The following is a 20,016-nucleotide window of genomic DNA, read 5'->3' as shown; positions in this document are numbered from 1 at the left end:
TGACAGCTCCTCGTCGCGGTGACCGGGACTGTGAGTCCTCTCTCGAGAAGCCCATCTCACTGTGCATTCTGCTGATTTTTATGGTGATAATTTGCATGTGCTCTGCTCAGTCTAATGAGTGTGTCGTCCTCTCACACTTGGGTGTAAGAAATCAGGAACAGGGGTTAAGTGTAGAAGATTGTTAACCCAAATTGGTTGCCTTTGTTTTTTTAGATGAGTATTCTCCAGATTGACACTTTGTGTCGAAGTATATTCTTAAACATTAGGCCTATGTGAATAACAGAAGCCCGTTGTTTTTTTTTTTTGTTATCAGTAGACGTTTTTGTAAACTGTCTTTGAGATATTCATGATAAACTGTGATTTCTGTTTATTTTAAATGCTATTAAATATCTGAACAATAAGTGATATTTGAACTCTTTGACTCTTTGGTCTTTTCTGTGGAAACATCAATCATAGAATGGCTTTTGGGTTTGCCATGAACATTGTTGAGTCCTTTTAAATGTGTGAATCAGTTGAGAACAAACTCACTGAGAGAGTGACACAGAGGAGACCATTTCATACGGCACTGGCTGGGATCTGAAGCCGTGATTCTCTGGTCTGGGCTTGGGAGTTCTCAACACCTCTCCAGCCATTGGAGTATAGAAGCGCCACAGAGCAAAGTCAGCCACCGCAGAGAAAGTGTCCGATGAGAGACTGCTGAGGCACCGGGACTATTCTTGATTCAGCTGCAGAAGAGCTGGCTTTGGCCCTGGTGTTTTACATCCTTCTCCTAGGGCTGCCGGGATGGGCCTGTAACAGGGCTCTGAGTACATACTGCTGGAATGCTGGCGAAGGCAAGGTCGCGCTGACCTCTCTGTTCCTGGTGGCATGTTCCTGTTGATCAGCCTGTCCGAAAGGTTAAGCTAACACTGGGAGGAGGCAGGTATGATAGTAATGATAGTAATCAGTCCCGGCAGTGATGGGAAAAGAGCAGAAGTGGTGCCTTCGCCGTGGCTCAGAGGGGCTGTTTCTGTAAGAACACAAGAAAGGCCACAAGAGAGGAGGGAGGCCTCCTGGCCCGTGGAACTCACTTGATTGCAAGTTGCTCATTGATCCAAGACCCTCATCCCAGTCATTTCTTGAAAGAAGCCAAGTTGTCTGCCTCAACAACATGGCAGGGTAGCTTGTTCCAGATTCCCATAAAAAATAGCCGCCGCCTGGACACAGTTTTAAACGTACTTCCCCATAATTCCCTCTTGCGTCCTCTGGTTTCTGTTCCAGTGTTGAGTCTGGAGTCCACTGGGTTCACTGTATCCATGCCCGAGGATTGGAGTAATTGAGTCAGGTGCCCTCACAGTCTTGTCTGCTTAAGGCTAACAAGATTAAATTCTTCTTGAATGTAGGATCTTCTTTTTAACTGGCGAGCTTATCTGGTTGCTGTTCTCTGTATTGATTCCAGAGCAGCTGTATCTTTTGTAATAATGGTAACCAAAATTGTTTCAATATTCTACATGAGAGTCTCAGTAGCACATTATAAAGAAGTAGAATGTACTAAGTACACTGTAAATAGTACATTAGCATAACATTCCTTGATTTAAAATCTACATTAGTCACATATCCTGACAATTTTATTGTCCAGGTGTAAATGGTTTGTCAGCATAATTCTTCTTCATAAGTAATGTTTTCAGGTGCCATGTTTCCTGTTTTATGTTATGAAGAATGCTCATTTGTATAAGTGAGTACAAAGGTAATGTGTAATGTCACTTCATCCACCAAATTAATAAGAAATATTTAATGCCCCAGATCCTTGTGGTACTCCACTAACTGCATGGCCCTGATCCGAGTATTGACCCGTTATATTTCCTGTGCTTCCTGTCCATTAACCAGTTCTTAAGCCGGAGGCAAGACAAGCATTTACCCTGAGTGCTTAATACTTGTAATTTGAGAATTTCTCTTCAGAAAACCTAAATCCGCTGTCCCGTGTGTTAGTTCGCTTGCGTCCTTTACCACTCCTGCTTATCCAAAGAACTCTTTAAGTTCAGCAATTTCTGTTTTTCCTAAATCCATGTCTCCAGGTTCTCTGTAAGCGTAGGATAGATTAAGTTATGATAAGAATTGTATGCATATTTCCAGAGTGCTTTTCATCCCAGAGGATCCTGGAGCACCTTTCCCTGTAAGAGGGGCTCCGTGTCTTCCAGTGCCGTGTTCAGGCATGAGGAAGCAGTGTTGGGAGCTCGTCCTGGAGTTAACGAGACCTGGGGTCCTACCGAGCAGACCTCTGCGGTCTCATGAGCACCTTCAAGGCCCGTGTGCCCAGGACTTTCAGTTCAATAAGAAAAAATAACTTGGTGAATTCCTCCGTAAAATTTACCTTTTACTCTGGGAGAAAGCTCGTGTCCCCGAGCAGCAGTTCTGTCGTTTGCGATGTTGTTTATTGAAATAACGAACCCAGCTGTGTTTCGCCCACACGACGTGCAGTTCATGTGCTGCTGTGCAACGTGAGGGTTTTAAAAGGCAGTGGCAAATCGGACTTATTATGACAGAGGGCAGAAAAGATTTTACAGCATATATTCACATTGGAAACGCATGTAATGGGGGCTATTTAAGAAGCTTTGTTAATAGGTTGTTCTGACCTTTGTTTGAAATCGGGCTTTAGTTTAAGGTTAAATGCCTTGCCCTTAAACCCATCCTGATTACTCCAGAGTGTACTGCGAGGTCACTGTTTAAACCTGCTATGCTGGGGGACAAAGGCTCATGGAGCCTTAATGAATTGGCTGCAATACAAGTGTGATATACAGCCCACTATCAGCAACCATTGTCCTGCAAAATTTGATTTTGAAATGAGTTTTATAACTGGACAGTAAACTTCCAGTGGCTTAATGATGATGACTTCTTCATCTGTCCAAATCCCCCTTTTGTCTTCCACAACCCCCCCTTACCCCCCCTCTGCCTCCTTAAACCCTCTGTTACCCCTTTAGAGTCCCACAGCTATTCTCTCTGCACCTATTCACCACCCTGGCGTCTCTGGCGCTGACTCCAGCAATGGCTTTCAGCTGGAATGCTGCCTTTTGTTTTGCTAGCTCGGCAGAAGCCTCTGTAGCTTCAGCGGTCATCTGGTATCCTCCCTAGTGTGATCTCCACTTCAGTGCTCAGCAGGTAGTCTCGGGCTTTTATAAGGAAATTAGACCATGGACTGCCACCCTGCTAGCAAATGACCGTGGCTCTTTTCATCCGCCAGTGACTGAGACCCTTAGGGAATGTTAGTTGTTCTCGACACTTGAATTATCGTTTTTTTGGTTGAGTGATGGTGGCAGGAGAGCACTTTACAGTACATTATACTAAGCTGTGCATTTTTGCACTCTCCTGTCGCAAACCTCCTCCACAGCTGTGCCAGTGTTCGATTAAGCTTAGTAAAAACAAGAGAAAAGTCTTAAATTTCAATTGTATTCATTACCTAGGTTCTGAGGACTAGACTACATGTAAGAATAGTTCATTGTTAGATCAAATCATGAATCCTGAATGATTGCTAGAATTTCTTCATTTTAACATTTATCTATTAAGAACATTTAGACTTTAACAAAGCAACTTATTACCCCTTGTAAATGTCTGTGTCTGTATGACAGTGTTGAAAATGTGTTCAGCATCATTTAATGAGGCTGAGAAGGAAAGGCTTTACTGACATTCCTGCAAGTTATTTGGAGGAAATTCCTCCCTGCCTCAGACGCTCAGGCAGTGCGTGGCTGCTGGGCTTGCAGCCTTTATTTGTGCTTTCTTATCTGTGCGAGAGAGGGAGGGTTTTAATTGCTTTTACATTCTGTCCCTCTGATTTTCAGCATTGAAAAAGAAGTTGACCTTTAGAGTTGTTTTCAAGCTCTTTAAAAAGAAGCTCTGTTTCAGAGTCTAGGTGCGTGCCCCTCGACTTCTTCTCCGGTCTGTTATCCGGTTCTCTCTGGGGCTTGAGTCGTACTCGGGATTTAGGGTTACCCTTCGTATTTGCAGTCCTCCCGGACTCTGGGATTCCGGGGAACTCAAGGGTAGCTCCCATGGCAGAGCTGAGCTCAGGAAAAGCCCTCTCCACCCTATGGTACCTTTCTCCCTCTCTAGCTTTCCTTAACTTCTGGTTGTTGTCCTCCTTATTACATGCGCAGTCCATTCTCTCCTCCAGCTGCTGCCCATGACCTGTCTTTCATTTTATTCCCCCACCTTGTCCTCAGATTTCCCCTTTCATGTCTGTAATCAAATGCAAAAGCGCCTGCTTGACGTATATCGCCTACCTGCCTGGTCTGTGCCCCTCAGTAAATTCTTAGCATTTTTCCCTGATTGATTGACTGTCCAGTTGTTACATGTAGAGAGACCACTTTGAGATCTCAGGACATCCATCGGATTTTTTTGAAAGAGACTCAGACTGCCTGGGTAAGATTTTTATCCTCCAAGCTGTTATCAGGATTTTATACCAAATTTAGATTTAACTGATGAACAAGTTCTCCCCTTGCTTGTCGCCCGCCTGTTGGAGATAAAGTCTGAGCAGGCACAGTGTTTGGTTCCTGCTCCTATCTGAAGCAGTCATGTGGGGTTCCAGTTTCTTTATCTGTTAGCGTGGAACTGCTTTGATCTTCCTCTAGAACATTCTCAGCTGGGAGGCCAAAGAGTCACTCTGCAGTCTTGTTCAGTTGATGAAACAGAGGCTTTGGACAATGTATGCGAAGTCAGCAGTGTGTACTGCCAACATTGTATAAGTTAAACATTTCCATCAAATGTTAATCTCTTGCTTTGTTGATTGCACTGAAAGCACCAGTGTTGGTTATTGTAACTTTTATCTGCTTTGTGTCCCTAAAAGAGGAAAGAGAAAATGGGTTCAAAACTAAGTTCTTCACTCAAAACGTCGGACTCGGTTCACAACACCAGGCTTCGATGTGCACGTGGATGATAAGAGCACCATTCATTTAAAAAACCTAATAAGGCTTTGACTGAGCATTTTAAATGACCTCCCATTGTTCAGAGAGAACTGAATGTGCTTTATTGAGTTCTTAAAGACGTAAGGCAACTCAGTCCATGATCTTTCCAGGAAAACAAATTGACAATATGATGACACTTTACTGTGTGTTTTCTTCTGAATCACAGCACACTGATTGCAAAGAAAAAAAGCATGCATGAGGCAGTTTTGGCTAGAGATGTCCGCGCCTGTTACATCTATCTAGAGCTTTTAAACCTGGTCACAGTATAAAAGATAAATCCTTTTGTTTCTGAAGGCAAAAGGCCTGGCTTGTTATTGTGGTGAATGACTAGGAGGTGGAGTTTTACATTTCAGCCAGTTCTATTGTGTTGCAGGGAGCTGGTGGTATTTCACAATTCTTTCCGAGGAAAGAGGTTTATGTTGCAGTGTCAATGTCATGGGTTTTGTGCCCTTCAAAAATAAATAAAGCTGTCTGAGTGTGGTAATATTGCAAATGTTTTATCTTCTTGAAATGCTTGTTGTTTACATGTTTCCATCTTCTTTGATTAGGCCTTTGTTTCTCTTTTGATAACGTAGCCAAAGATTTAAAGGATGACTCCAGTCTATTGTTACTTGAAAACAGTTGCAATGAACTAGTCAGAATATTTAATCTTAACTGTGTGGCTGATTAATTCATAGTATTAATTGGAAATGCTTCTAAAGACAAATCTGAAAAAGGAATTTATATTTTTAGTCATAAATATTTCAGCATTTCAGTTGTTATATCTACTATACATTTATTGTGATATTCTTTTATTTTAGCTAATGTTAACGAAACACTTTATTCTTTACTGATTAAAGTGGTAATTTCTAAACCCAAAACCCAACCCAAAAAAGCACACTATTCATAAACAGGGCATGGTATTTGTAACAAAACAGATTTTTATGAAGTATAATAGCCTGTAGCAGCCATTTCTAAGTAAACCTCCTTATAAGTCTTATATAACACCTATATTTTTAAAACTTTTTTACTCTTTAAGAATCATTTATTCATTTTAGTCTCTCTTGAGATATTGAGAGAAGAATTTGCCATTTTGAACAAATTGAAATATTTAAATGTATACGAGTCCCTTCTCAACAGACCCCAAGAGCAGTTAACAGGGTTGTGAGAGTGTATGTCCTAGTATCTGAGATGGGAGAGTGACATTATGTGCCGAGTGTGAATACTGCTTTGGCTTATGTTGTCTCTGATTTTCCACTTTTTGCAAGGGAGATTCTTGGAGGAATTATCTCACCAGGTGTGTGGTAGCACCACTGGATTTCATTTGAATAATCTCAAACAGAACGTGCAAGTCAGCCCCTGTAAAGCATTCTGCTGAAGAGTCCTTGCACTTGAAGAGTGTGAGAAAGAGAAGAGGCCAGTTAGCTTGTTGGGCAGTTCATAGCTAGTTGACCAGAGGACCCACCCCGCTGCTTCTTGAAAGAAGCCAGGTTATCAGATTATCAGCTTCAACAGCATGGCTGGGCTGCTTGTTCCACACTCTTGCCACCCTTTGTGTAAAGAAATACCTCCTGTTCATGACTGTGCTGCCTGGCAAGGTGTTTTTACATGGTGAAGTCAGATGTCCCCGAATGATTTTCAGCCTTGGCATTTTCAGTTCAGGCTCCTTGAGGAGAAAGTGGAGCTCAAAGTGGAATGCCAGCCACATTCACTCATTTCTTTTTAGAAACACTGGAGGTGGGTGTTGCAGTCTGGACACAGCGTCAGTCTTGACTTGGAGACGCCTGAAGAAGGCTCAGCAGCTGAAACTGTCTTTCTTGCTCTTTTCCTTTTACCCCTCTGGGAGTTATTACCTTCTGAAAACCAAATTATTAGCACTGAAATAGTGTTCGGATTGTCAATGGAGAAGCCATTGACATTGTCCCTCTTGCCATTTTTCTCCACGGAAAACCTCGGATGCCCTTGAAGAAAAGGTTCAGGCCAGATAGCTTGTCTCGCTGTCTGTCTTTCTGCGGGGGCTTCTCTGATACGTCCCAACAATGCAACCCTCACAAGTTCCTGTACCAGATGGGCCATTGAGAAACCACATTTATTGCCAGCGCTGGGCTTCTCAGAGCGCGGGCAGCATTTGTTTGTGGAATGGTGCAAGTCCATGAGACAAGGTGCAAGTTTTGACTCTGCATTCCTCTGATAGCACTCTAATATCGCCTGGGATGCCAGCTTAAATTGGCCCCATAAAAAGAAATGAGGATGAGGGGGGAGGCTGGGGACGAAGATTTATGGTCCTGCAATCTGTCAGGAGCCGTGTTCTTTCTGCTGATGTTGTGGGGTCGCCTTCTGTGTTTGTGCCTGTTGCTCGCTGGTGTGGCTGAAGGAGATGTTGTGCTCCTTTGTTCACTCAGCAGTATGGTCCTCTAAGAGCATCTGTCACTGCGGGGGGCGGAGCCTGGCAAGATGGATGAGTCCCAAGTGAACTCCTCTTTGGAGCAAATGGTGGAAATGAGGAAGGACAAGAGGGAGGGGGGGATGTGTGTGTGTGTGTGTGTGTGTGTCGTGAGAGAGGGATAGAGAGCAGGCGGTGTGGTGGATTGATGAGTAGAGGTTTCCTCCTGCTTGCATCAGGAACAAGAACTCTGTCACAAACTGAGGAGGATCACGAGCCGAGCTGGGTGAGAGCAGGCCAGAAGAGCTCTAGTAACAAGAACCGCAGTTTGTGTTTTTTATCTGGTGCTTGCCACAGTGGATGTGAGCGCTTGAGAGTGGCACTTGGGATTTTCTCTTTCTCTTGTTGGAGGGCTTGTTTCTCTGGCTGGCGAGAGCTAACAGGAAGAGTCTGGACTGTTGCGTGGCATGGAAGGTACAGTAAATGTGCTGAGAGCTGAGGCTTTCAGGCTCCTGTTTTTATAAGGAGGTGCTAATGGCTTTGAGACCTGAGTGAGACCTGTTTTTGGCATGCAACACGAGAGAGATTTCAGGTTTTGGAGGGCATGCTGGTTTTTGCCCTCCCTGAGCTTGTCACCTCTGATGTAAAACAAAGTAACAGTATGAGGATTTTACCTGGATTCGTATCTTTCAAGTCCTGCAATTCGAGGTTTCACAGTAGTGATTTGTTGCAGGTGATAGAATGGCTCAGTCATTCTTTACTTTACAGGGTGGCTTTTCAATATTTTTTTCCTGTGCGCTCCATGTGTGTCGCATGTGATGTGTAATGGCGTCAGAGCATGATATTAAAAGTAAAGTCAAATGGATCCGGAGAGAAATTCTCCCTGGAAAGGTATGAAATTTCATTTTTGTCTTTTCTGGACCCAAGCAATTATGCAAATGGAGGGGTAAACAAAAGAAGGAGAAGCCAGGATAGAAGGAGGGAGAATGTGTGGTTTCTTCTGCCTGGAGCCGTAGTCGTTTGCCTGCAGAGTAATTACACTAAAAGACACCCAAAATGTCATTATTAGTAGGCAGCGTGTGAGTGTGAGGCAAGCGGATACTTGAGGCTGGGGCAGAGGAGCCATTGAGATTGGGTTACCGCGTCTTTATCAAGGCCTCTGTGGTCTTTAGAGGGGCACTGAGGCTTGACCTCCCTGGCCATCTGCATCAGCCGGGCCTGCTGCGTTTCTGAGGCTGGCGGGAGTGAGCTCCTCCTGCCGGCGGGCTCTGAGCAGGAGGAGGGGGAGAGCCTTCCGGGCTGCTCGCCTGGGAAAGCTTTTTTTCAGGGGGGGTGCTTGAAGGGGTTTCTTTCCTTTCCTCCGACTCTGTGAACTTGGTGCAACCACTCAAACGTGTTTTAAAGCTGATGGAGGAATTTAAACTGAGCAGAATTAGATTGTCAAAAATGCGCTTTTGATTCTCGATTAAATCTGCTCATGTTAATTTTTTCATTCCTTTCAAGATTGATATGCATTTAATGGGACAAATGCGTGATTACCCCCCCTCCTCTTTCCTGTTTTGTGCTTAACAGATGCTGTCCCTCAGAAGATTAAGATGTTGAATGGTACCTCTGGGGAGATAATAGGGAGCAGACACCTCACAGTGGCTGTAATGAGCTTTTCCCATCAGTTTCTACTCTTTCAAATCTTGGGGGCTACTAATTTTGGAGGATTTGTGATTAAGCCTCCAATCTCCAACTGAAACTTTGGAATACATTTGAATAAAACAAAACTACAGTAGTTTGGCAAAAAAAGATACTCTTCCCTTTGGAGCATGATTCGATTGTATGTTTGCAAGTTGTGGAAAATACAGTTACGGTATCAGGTGTGTGCTCCTGGTTATAGTGATAGTTCCTCCACTGGAAACAGGCTAGCCTGTCGGATATCAAGTTAAAATGTAAACATTTCTAAAAGCATGTTCATTTTACAATGATAGTCCCCACCTTAAGCTGTCTTTTCAGACCCTTGTTTTTCCTTGTCAGTAGTTTTTTAAAAAGCATCCTACAACAATTTAGTAATGTAGAATATTAAAACATCTTCATGCATTTTACTGGCATTTAAGGTATCTTCTCCAATTACTCATCTGTAAGTACATTTGGCAGTATGCTGTCAGTGTGTAAACTATGCGTTGTTTTTATGCAGGCTAATAGTGTAGGTTAATTAAATTCACTCAGCAGTATTTAAACAGCCAAGATTAATGCTCGTAATTGCAATCTTGTTTACTGTAAGTAAATGACACCATACGGCGTAGAAGTTGTCTGGATCGCATTGCTTGTTTGATGCCTAGCCAATGAGATGAAATCTTCAATCGGCCCTTAAAATTGTGTAGAGAGAACTTGACATTTCAGATTGTCAGAATAAGCGCTAAAAGCAGCCCAGGGATCTTGTCGAGAGGTCGACAGGCTCTTTCTGGCCTGAAGTGATGGCGGTCAGGAGGAGAATATTCGGAACCCCCTTTTCTTTCCAAGTCTCTGTAAGCTGCTGCTGGTGTTTGTGAATGTGCGGAGCTGAATCCTATTGGGATGGCTTAACATTTTTGTGAAGAGTGTTGATAGTGTTAGTACACTTGGATTGTACAGCTGTGCAATTGTACAGTTAGATTTTCTTGGCATTTTGTGAATTGTGACATTTTAAAAGACTTACCCGAAATGTGATTGGGAAGCTGTAATGATCACACCGTGAGGTTCATATTACTGGTGACATCATATTGCTTTATTGACTTTGTGAAGTAGTTTGGGATAACAGCAGTGAAAGTGCGTGAGTTTTTGTTGTGGGTTGTGCCGAGTCTTTGTAAAACTGCTCTGCAGGTGTGCTGTGAACTAAAGTGTAGGTTGCATGTTTTTTCTGAGGTGAGTCGTGGCTTCCCCATGATGTGGTGATGACTGATCAGTTAATGATCATCTTATTAATGCATAGGCAGGCAGACACCTCAACATTTTTAATTGTAAAATGGGAATATGTACAGTATATTACCTTTCCAGTTTCTGTGAAAGTGCATTTAAAATGGAGCAGATGAAGCATTTCTTTGCCCACAGTGTTGTGGGGATGTGGGACGAGCTGCCCAGCCATGTTGTGGAAGCAGTTATCCTGGCTTCTTTCAGGAAATGGCTGGATGAGACCCTTAGATCAATTAGCTACTACCTGCCAGATGAACTGGATGGGCCAAGTCACCTCCTCTCATCTGTAATTGTTCCTGTGTACCTTCAGGTGTAATCTGCTTTTTTAGTCCTCCAAAAGTATTCATTCTTCGAAAAAAAGACGTAAATATTTGCAGAAAAGATCTATTATGTCCACATGGAAAACATTTAACCAAAAATATAACATGCACTGTGTTGACAGTTTTTTTACATCTAAGGTTAAAGTAACTTCAAAGAAAAGCGGACAGATATTAAACTGTTCTATGTGAGCATTAAGTGACGTTTAAAGCAGTATTCTTTTGCCGAATCTTGTACAGCACTGTTATTACACTGTTCTTGATTACGATCTTTTCATTTGATCATTTTTTCATTTTCGTTGTGGCAGATGTGTATATGTATTAAGCAGTGACCTCTTCTATACATTGATTTATTTTTAAAAGACAGTGCGGAAGAATCTGGAGATGGCAGTGGGTAGGGCCTTTTCTCTGGGCTGGAGCTGGCCCTGAGCTGGATGGGTTCACTTTGCTCATGAGCTCTGTTCTCTCTCTCTGCAGGCGCTAAAGTTCTGTTAACAAGGAGGACAGCACTACCGCGCACTATGGGCAGGAGGTGAATATGTTCCAAGAAGGTTAAGATCAACACGTAAGGTAAGACTCTGAGGGGATGCAAGTCTTTGTGAAGGAACTTATTGTTTATTATTATGACTTGCAAAATAATGACTTTTTATATAATGACTTACAGTGGCTTCTTTTTGTAAGATTGTCAGTGTAATTCGTAAGAGTTGAAGTATTTTTTGAGTTCAAAGCACTGGAAGCAAAGCAGGTCTCAGAGATCTTTATGAAGACCTTCTCCACCGGTCATCTAGAAGTAGGAGACGTGCTGCTGATACCGTGGTGAATCGGGCTTTTTTCCTTTTATGAAAGAGGGCAGAGCAGGAGTTTCCTGTTAAAGCAGAGTTATGGCCGCAGCCCCGGTTCAGTTTACCGCTATTGAGTCATGCCGCCCACAGCTTTTCAGGGACCCTTTTGTTGAAATCACCTGGAGCATGGAGCCGGCGAGGGAGAAGGAGACCTTGAGGATTCTGGAGACCTCTCTGTAGTTTGAGGCCAGGTGGTGCGAGGGAGAAACTGCAGTTTTTCTTCGTGTCGGGTTCTAGTAACAGCTCTCCGAAGTCAGTGCACAACAATTGGAGGAGGGTGAATGTTACTTCAAGTGGCTCAGCACAGAGGCTCACGGCGCTTTTGTGCTTTGAGGCTGTCACAAAAGAGAAGCAGGCCCTCAGAGCTCCCAGGAGTTTCTTTTCTTTCTTTCCACATTGAAAAAGGACTGCAGTCTCTTTGTGTAAAGCAGCTTATCTTGGTCAACGCACCAGTAGTGACAGCTAATCTGTTCTTTTCTCTGGAGGAAGATATGCCTTTTTTTTCGCAAGTCTTTCACAGATTTTGCAGGCTTCCAAATAAAATCTCCATTTATTCCATATATCTCCTGCTGCTGATGGTAAACATATTAGGATTAGAAACGACCTTCAGGAGTTATTTCAGATGCACTGCTCTTTTAGATTAGAATTTAAAAATAATGAAGCACTGCATCCGTTTTCTGTTGACTGCTCTGTGGCTTTTAAGTCTAAAATAGCATAAAACACTGTTGCAGGATAAAATTCCTGTGTAGAAACTTTAAACAACGTAGTAGGTACAGGATTCTTGAGGGGACAACCGTGTATTTTATTTTAAAAACCCAAATGGTTATGCATGCCTCATTCTGTGAATGTCGGCTGTAGATGGACGATGAGGATGAGAAATGGTACAATTGTATTGCCAGTTGCGTCTGTGTTAGTAGGAGCGGATAGTCCTTCACGCCTACAGTTGACTCGCTCTGAAGGGAAGCTCCCCCTCCCACCTTCCGCCCTGGCGGCCCCCCGCTGCCCCTCTCCAGCACACGCCTGCGGTTAATTGCCGTTCGGAATGAGAATGGGGCTCTGCCCGGGGCCCTGCCCTTCCCGGGGAGAGCTGCCAAAGGTCAGGCGCCCAGGGAGGCGGCGCGTGCCGGAGAGCAGCGTTCCGCTCCAGAGCACACGCTCCGGCGCCTCTCATTCCCGACCCCCCCTCCTCCCTCTTCTCGCCTGAGCCGCCGCGCCGGGGGGGCGCAGCACCCGCCGGCCACCACCGAGCAGGGCGCGATTTAGACAGCCAGCGTCTCGGGGAGCGGCTGCTGCAAAGACGAAGTCGTGCGGCCGAGCCCCCCAGAAAAAAATCCCGTCTTGGCTGCTCTGCTCAGTCCTGTTGTTGTTCCCGTTTTCCTCGTGGAGTATGGTGCTGCACGGAAGCACAGCCCTTCTAACCTTGAACGAAACTTAAAATTCCTGGTGTATTTTTCACACTGCGGGGAAGCTGGAGGAGCTCATGGTTTGGGCTGTGGGCGTTGCAAGGGGAAGAAGAGCCTTTTTTGTTTCTGTTACTATAGCATCAGTCTGCACTTGCCAGTGTTCCTGTAGGTGCCAAGGACACACATAGGAAACCCCTTACAGGAGACGGCAGAAACAGGCCTAAGGGGAGTTTTGATGTGAAATCCTTTCTGCTGAAACCGAGTAGATGAACACAGCAAGTTAAACTTTATCGGAAACAGGGCAAGATGTTCTAGATGGATCAGAGAAACTCCGTTTTAACGGTAAAGGTTCACATCCTGAAATTAGTTAGTGTTTTTTTAACTTCTCAGACATGTTATTTGCATGTCTTTGTTACTAGGAAATTAAATATCAGCCAGTATGTAACTTTTTTTTTTGGTCTGGACTGAGGTGCTTAAAGGCAGACAAGTTTAGGTCTTAGCTCTATTTGGTCATTTTTCAAACTTGCAAAGAATGTGGCTTTGTTCGATTGATACAGCATGTACTGATTGCAAACAGCCAAACCAGGTTGATGGCCTCTTCTCAATGAAAGTGCACCTGACACACTGACATCCAGCCACTGCTGTTGTGCACTGGAGCAAAGTGCTTCCCCACAATTGCTCTGCTAAAATATGCAGCTGTATGGGTTCAAATGTAAGTCACTTTGGATAAAAGCATCAGGCAAAATATATTGGGAAATACGAAACTGATTCCTCATGAAGGAGTGCTTATTACCAATGGAGAAAATCAAGAGGAATTAATTTTGAGTGCAGCTGGTGGTAGAGGTTATTGTGCAGCTCGTCTCTGTCTGCTGCTTGCTGTTTGATACTGAGCAGCAGTGGAAACGTCACGGCCTGCAGGCCCGGCAGCAGCAGCTTGTTGTTCACCCCTCCTGTGTTTGTACAGGAGCTCCCCCTGCCTGTCCTCACTGCAGGAGTCACACACTCACCCCCCCCTGCACACACACACACTCACCCCCCCCCCTCCTGCGCACACACACACACTCACCCCCCCCCCCCCTCCTGCGCACACACACACACACTCACCCCCCCCCCCCTCCTGCACACACACACACACTCACCCCCCCCCCCCTCCTGCGCACACACACACACTCACCCCCCCCCCCCCTCCTGCGCACACACACACACTCACCCCCCCCCCCCTCCTGCGCACACACACACTCACCCCCCCCCCTCCTGCGCACACACAGACATGCTCACCCCCCCTGCACACACACACACACTCACCCCCCCCTCCTGCGCACACACAGACATGCTCACCCCCCCCTGCGCACACTCACCCCTCAGATGCGCGCACACGCACTCACTCACCCCCCCGTGCACACACGCACACACACACTCACTCACCCCTCATATGCATGCACACACACATACTCACCCCGATCAGTTGCCCAAGGGTGTTCCTCTGGCTCTGTGAGTGCACACGTGCGTGTGTGTTGCTGGTCAGTGAGCTGCTCCTGTGTCCCTCGTGCAGACAATGGGGAATTCGTATGCTGGGCAGCTGAAGTCCGCGCGCTTTGAGGAGGCTCTTCACAACTCCATCGAGGCGTCTTTGCGCTCCAACAACCCGGCTCCACGGCCGGTCTTCTCGCAGCTGTACCTGGAGCCCGAGCCCTACGCCAGCAGCCTGGAAGGTACGTCCCCCCTCCTGAGCTTCCCAGGGCCCCTGAACACTAAACTGGAAGACCTCCCAGTCGTTTGCTTTCATGGGTTTCCTTGATTTTGCAGAATGAAATGGGTCTTCTTTTTAAAAAAAATGAAAAGTGTTCTGAAACGTTCCCCAGGGGCTTTAGTCCAGAGTGTGGAAGCGTTCATGAAAGGGATTTTAAAATGTTTATTTTTCGTGAGTTGGGGGGGAAAAAAACCCCACTACGGCCCGGTTAACCGTCTCGGCATCACCCCTTCCAACCGGCTGAGAGTCGCTTTCTCCGAACAGATGTGAAGCCGAAGGTGGAGGGCCTAGAGAAGGAAATCGCCCTGCATCCCCCCGAGAGGGCGAGCCAGGAGCTGGCGAATGGACAGGCCTCCAACAGCACGGAGAATGAAGAGGACATGGAGGACGAGGACATGTCTGACACGAGCAGCCCTCCCATTCCCTACTTGCAAAGGCCTGCCCCGGAGGGCTCCTGCACGCTGGACGGTAATCCAGGAGCGTCGCTCTGGCCAGGCCCCGTTTCCCAGTTCCGCGCGTTCTGGGACTTCATTGTTCCGATGCTCCAGCTCTGCGCACCTGCTGGGTGACTGGGTGTGTGGAAAAGGTCCCTGATACCAGCTCAGCACTTTGTTTCATGCACGGTTCCCTGCGGAGCGGCAGTGCTTCGTGGCCTTTCTTGGCCACGGGTAAATAACAGGCCGGGCCATTTTTTCATTCTTAGTGATTTGGTAAGATGTATCCATGGCTTTGAGCCGGGCCGCTGTCCTATAGTTAACATCCTGAAGGGGCGACCCCTTTGAACTTCACGTGTAGCTCAAGCAAAGCTCGCGTCTCTTGTGCTCAGGCGTGTTTAACGACGTCGGCTGGTGTTTTGCATGTCTGGCCCTCGTGCGGACCTCTTCCCCGTGGTGTACGACTGAGAGGATAGAGAGGGTGTAATGGATCAAGGTGAAGAGTGACTTAGGAGTCCCCTTCTGACGGGTAACCAGGTGGCATTTCCGTCTCCTCAGGCTTCTGCCAGGCGGGCAAGGACCTGCGCCTGGTCTCTGTGGCGACGGAGCAGATCGAGGTCCCGCCCGGGTTCGAGCTGGTCGGGGCCAAATCGCCCAGCATCCCTGAGCACATCCTGGTCTGTGCCGTGGACAAAAGGTTCCTACCCGACGACAGTGGGAAAAACGCACTATTAGGTGGGTCTGCAGAGTATTAAAGGAGTAAGATCGTGCCTGTACTTAGAAAAAGCTTTTCCGAGGATGTGGGTTTTCGGTTAAATATTCCCTATTCGGAATAATGAGGCTGAACAGAAGCCATTAGTTAACTCTATTTTTGTATGTATGAATTACGTTTATACTTAATTTGTAATACACTCAGGATAGCTGGAACATTTTGTCCTTTATTTTCCGAGCTATGAAATTATTTTCAAGAGCTGTGTTAGATTTATTGAATCTTTTCTTGTAGTTGATTAAATCTTAAGTATGTAGGTCAAGGACTTATCAGCAGAGCTTTTTAATGAAGGAAAATGGCAATATTCACATAGAATAGAACAAACTGCAGTTGGTAACGTTCCTTGTAAATGGGAAATTTAAACAAGTGTTTTGTCTCTGCTTGTTCATTTTCTTCCTGCAAACCCCTTATTAAAAGACCAAACATGACTGTGTTGTTCTTCAAATGTAGGTTTGTTTACAGTAATCATGAAAAATAAAGTAATGACAAGCATCTCAGCTGGCACAATGTGAAAGCTTTAATTCAACAAGCTCAACACCCTCCCTTTATTCCTGATGAGGCAGCAGTGCTGTGGGTTTATTTAACTGTTTGAGGTCTGCAACATCTTAAGTACAATCCATTTATGTTTAATAAGGTATCAATTCATATACTACAATATATTTTGTTGTATATTAATATCATGCCATATGTTGAAAGGCAGATATTTCCTTATATGAATGTTACAAAAATGTGCCACAGAAACGTGAATTAAATTTTGAAAACGCAAAATTGTTTTATGCTCGTAGATGGGATCACGCAAACCTTTTGATCAGTCACTCCTCCTCGCTTTTTATACGCTGCGACAAAGAAGTCAGACTGTGCTTTTGTCTCGTAGGGTTTTCGGGAAACTGTGTAGGCTGTGGGGAGAAGGGGTTTCGCTACTTCACAGAGTTCTCGAACCACATCAACCTGAAGCTGGCTACGCAGCCGAAGAAGCAGAAGCACTTAAAGTACTACCTGGTGAAGAGCCCTCAGGGGGCTCTGTGTAAGGGCCCCCCCATCTGCTGGAAAGGTGACCTGACGTCTTGACACACCTACGTACACCTGCTACTGTCCTCATCTCTCTCCAGGACTGAGACTTCTCATCCTGTCTGCATTAAAAAAAAAAAGCTTGCTGAGAATCAGTGTATTTTATGTTGCTGTTTAACTCGGGGGGAAAAGAGACCCCAGATTTGCTCGGTATAAAGACAGGGTCAGTTTGGTTCATGGTAATCCAGTGACGGTGATAGCCACTGCTCCGCTGGTGGAGGCAACAAAATAGTGATTGTGGCGTAGCTTTTGAAATAATAAGGTTGGAACCATTAAGATAATCTGTGTTCACTTTGAATAAACAAGATATTCCCCTTTTACCTTTACTGATATCATCAGTGCCATCTTCTCGAGGGTTTTTAAGCTGTTGAAAAAGATTATTAAAGTGCAGCTCTCAAAACAGTTCACAGACGAAGGCTGAGAAAACTGCGTGGTGTGGAAACGAGGGCTCGTATGGGGGGCTCTTCTCCTGAAGGGAGTGGATTTGACTTTCTGATGGGGAAGAATCTTTGATACCTCGAGGAAAACTGTTGTGTGCATTAAACAATGGACAATTGTGAAAGTATTTTGTGTAGCAATTCAGATATGTGGGCAACACACTGGTGCAGTGGTCAGTGTTTCTGGGGCCCTGGACTCAGTGCTGGACCTGGGGTGCTGTCTATGTGGAGTTTGCATGTTCTCTCCACGTTCATGTAGGTTTCCTCAGTCCAGAAACATGCCGGTACGTTAATTGGCCTCTGGGAAAAATGGCCCTGGTGTGTGTGGGTCTGTGTGTGCCCTGTGATGGACTGGTGTCCCGGCCAGGGTGTACCCTGCCTTGTGCCCGTTGCTTGCTGGGATAGGCTGCAGCTCCCCTGCGAGCCCGAATCACATGAAGCAGTTAGAAGATGGGTGGAGTTCAGATATGCGTTCGCATCACATCTTGCGGCTTGCATCTTACAAGGCTGTTCACAGAGGTCATTGGAGTCCCCCTTCCCTTTCTAGAATGTAAGACAAGACAGCCGTCCAGCAGTGCGTCTTCTGCCAAGCCGAGTTCTTCTACGTCCCAGACTGCCAAGCCAGACAGCGGCGCGAGTAACGGCCCCAGCTCCCCGCCTTGTCTTCACTCAGGTGTGTGCAGACCTCCCGCCCCTCCCTTCCAGAGGCTCGACTGGAAAGTCCTTCATCATGTCGCTAACGGCGAACTTGTCTCTATTAATGAGCTTAGATGCAAATCACACCTCTAGTCTAATCTCAAAGGTGTGGTGCTTTTTTTCTTCCTGTGCCCGTTGTGGTAACCGTGCAAGCAGAAGCTAGTTGCACATTGAAAAGTCAAAAGAAAGAAGAAAATGGAAGAAGGCCCCGCAGGTGAAAGGCTGTTTTTTTTATGTTGGTGAAAAACTTTTTTCTTTCTACTTTTCAGCCTCACGTTTACCACTGCTTATTCCTGTTCTAGGTCACACTCCAACCTCATTGTGGTAATGGACAGATCAGGACATTGGCCTATTCAAATGCAGATGGCTGAATAAATTATTTAAACCATTTTTTATTCATAATGCCAGTGCAGTATTGACAGACTGTACTACCGTGACAGTGTGAGAAGGACATCCTGTCTGTGTGGTTATGCAGTACAAAGCCCTTGTCCTTGGAAGTACACAAATAAAGACATACAGCAGGCGAAAAGTGAGAATTTCTGCTGTTATGAATCTGTTTTAATAATCTAGAAATATTTCATGCTATTTTGAATATGCATTTCAATGCATTATGTAGTGTACATGAAATATATTAATATTTATTAGCCATGACAGTTTTTACAACACTAGAAGCTGCTTTATCTAAAGGGACTTCTGGTTCTGCTTTGTGTATATTAGGTCCTGCTTCCTAGTGGTTTGTATTCATATATCCTCATAATTGACAGTTTTCAATTCAACCTAGCACCTCCCTAACCTATTTCTTATTAACATATTTATGTGTGTGTGTTTTGGATTTTTAAGAATGAACGTGCTAATCAGTGCAAAGGCTGTAATAATGTTTGTTCTGCTGCAGATTCTCCACCCAGTCAGACGCAGGCTTCTTCAGCCGTGAGCGTGTTCGGAGGTCAAGACCTGTCAAGGGATCTCAGCTATACAAAGCCCCTGGCCTTGACCTTGCCTCAGGGGGGCAGGAACCCACCTACAGGTTCATGTCTTCACTTGTCTCGTCTCTGGCCTTGCTGTGAGCCAGCTGGGCTCTTCCATCTGTGTCTTATTCTACACTGCTGCCAGCATAAGCAGCTGTAGACTGAAAAACTGTTTTTATGTCTTGGTAATGTAGATTGTAGTCTGGTGCAACAGTTTTTTCAGGTTAACCGTATTATACGGCAAACAAAAAAAATAATAACGGCTTTTTTCTCCCCAACAACAGTCCACAGAGCGTTGCGAGAGTCTGGGGCCAAAGCCCACAGCTACATTGCTGAAGCTGACTCTGTGAATTGATTTCAACTACTAGCCAACTGTACAAACAAGATGCTTCCTCTCACTTGCAACCTTTTCAAATGATCTTCAGGATCGCTATTTGGTTGTCCTGTTTAGCATACCTGGGTCAATAGTCCTGCTGGGCTCCATTTTTCAGGTTTTTCCGCTGTTTTAATGAGTTCAGCAGTGACTAGACTCTCCGTGAAACAGAGGCAGCAGCTGTTTTCGGGGGATGATTTCGAGATCATTAGGAATTTCTGTTTCCACTGCCTGGCAACCAGACGAGGTATCGATAGAAAGGAAATGGAGTATAATGAGCTTGCTCGGTTTAATTTTTCCTAACTGGGATAGCTCATTTGCAAGGTGCCTCTATTGACAAGTAGTGTCATCAATACAGATAGATACAGTCACGTTACAGGCCTTGATCAATATGCCATGTAAAAGCACTAGGACAATCAATATTTGATAGTGTTTCATGAAAAAAAAATCAATTGCTCACTTTTCACAAAGGTTGTTTTGCAGTCATTTTTTTCTTCATCTCTCTGCAATGCAGGCGGTTGGCATCCACCAACAGAAACGCCCAGATGTGTTTGAAATTTTTCATGATCGATCTCCAGCATTTTAGGGTTTTTTTACATTTACAAGTACTAGACAAATATTTACTTATTATTAAAATTTAGTCCTACAGACAGGACGAAGTGGATTTTTTTAAAATTGGTACTATTTTTCTTGCAAGTATAATGTCAACAGGAGAAGATGTTACGGTCT

General features: G+C 45.1%; 1 protein-coding gene across 1 annotated transcript in view; it reads left to right on the top strand.

Moving 5' to 3' along the window:
- Window positions 1-20,016, top strand: part of greb1l (GREB1 like retinoic acid receptor coactivator) — a 70,071-nt gene that overhangs the window by 23,730 nt on the left and 26,325 nt on the right. Inside the window, exons 2-8 of the mRNA XM_088918054.1 lie at window positions 11,028-11,120; window positions 14,348-14,507; window positions 14,810-15,013; window positions 15,538-15,714; window positions 16,623-16,799; window positions 17,801-17,926; window positions 18,842-18,973. Coding sequence (XP_088774180.1) covers window positions 14,351-14,507; window positions 14,810-15,013; window positions 15,538-15,714; window positions 16,623-16,799; window positions 17,801-17,926; window positions 18,842-18,973 — 973 coding nt within the window. The 5' untranslated portion in view covers window positions 11,028-11,120; window positions 14,348-14,350. The remainder of the gene's footprint in view (window positions 1-11,027; window positions 11,121-14,347; window positions 14,508-14,809; window positions 15,014-15,537; window positions 15,715-16,622; window positions 16,800-17,800; window positions 17,927-18,841; window positions 18,974-20,016) is intronic.

Source organism: Atractosteus spatula, chromosome 6 (genome assembly GCF_055471065.1).
Source record: "Atractosteus spatula isolate fAtrSpa1 chromosome 6, fAtrSpa1.hap1, whole genome shotgun sequence".
Taxonomy (NCBI): Eukaryota; Metazoa; Chordata; class Actinopteri; order Semionotiformes; family Lepisosteidae; genus Atractosteus; species Atractosteus spatula.
This window is presented reverse-complemented; position numbering and strand designations above follow the sequence as displayed.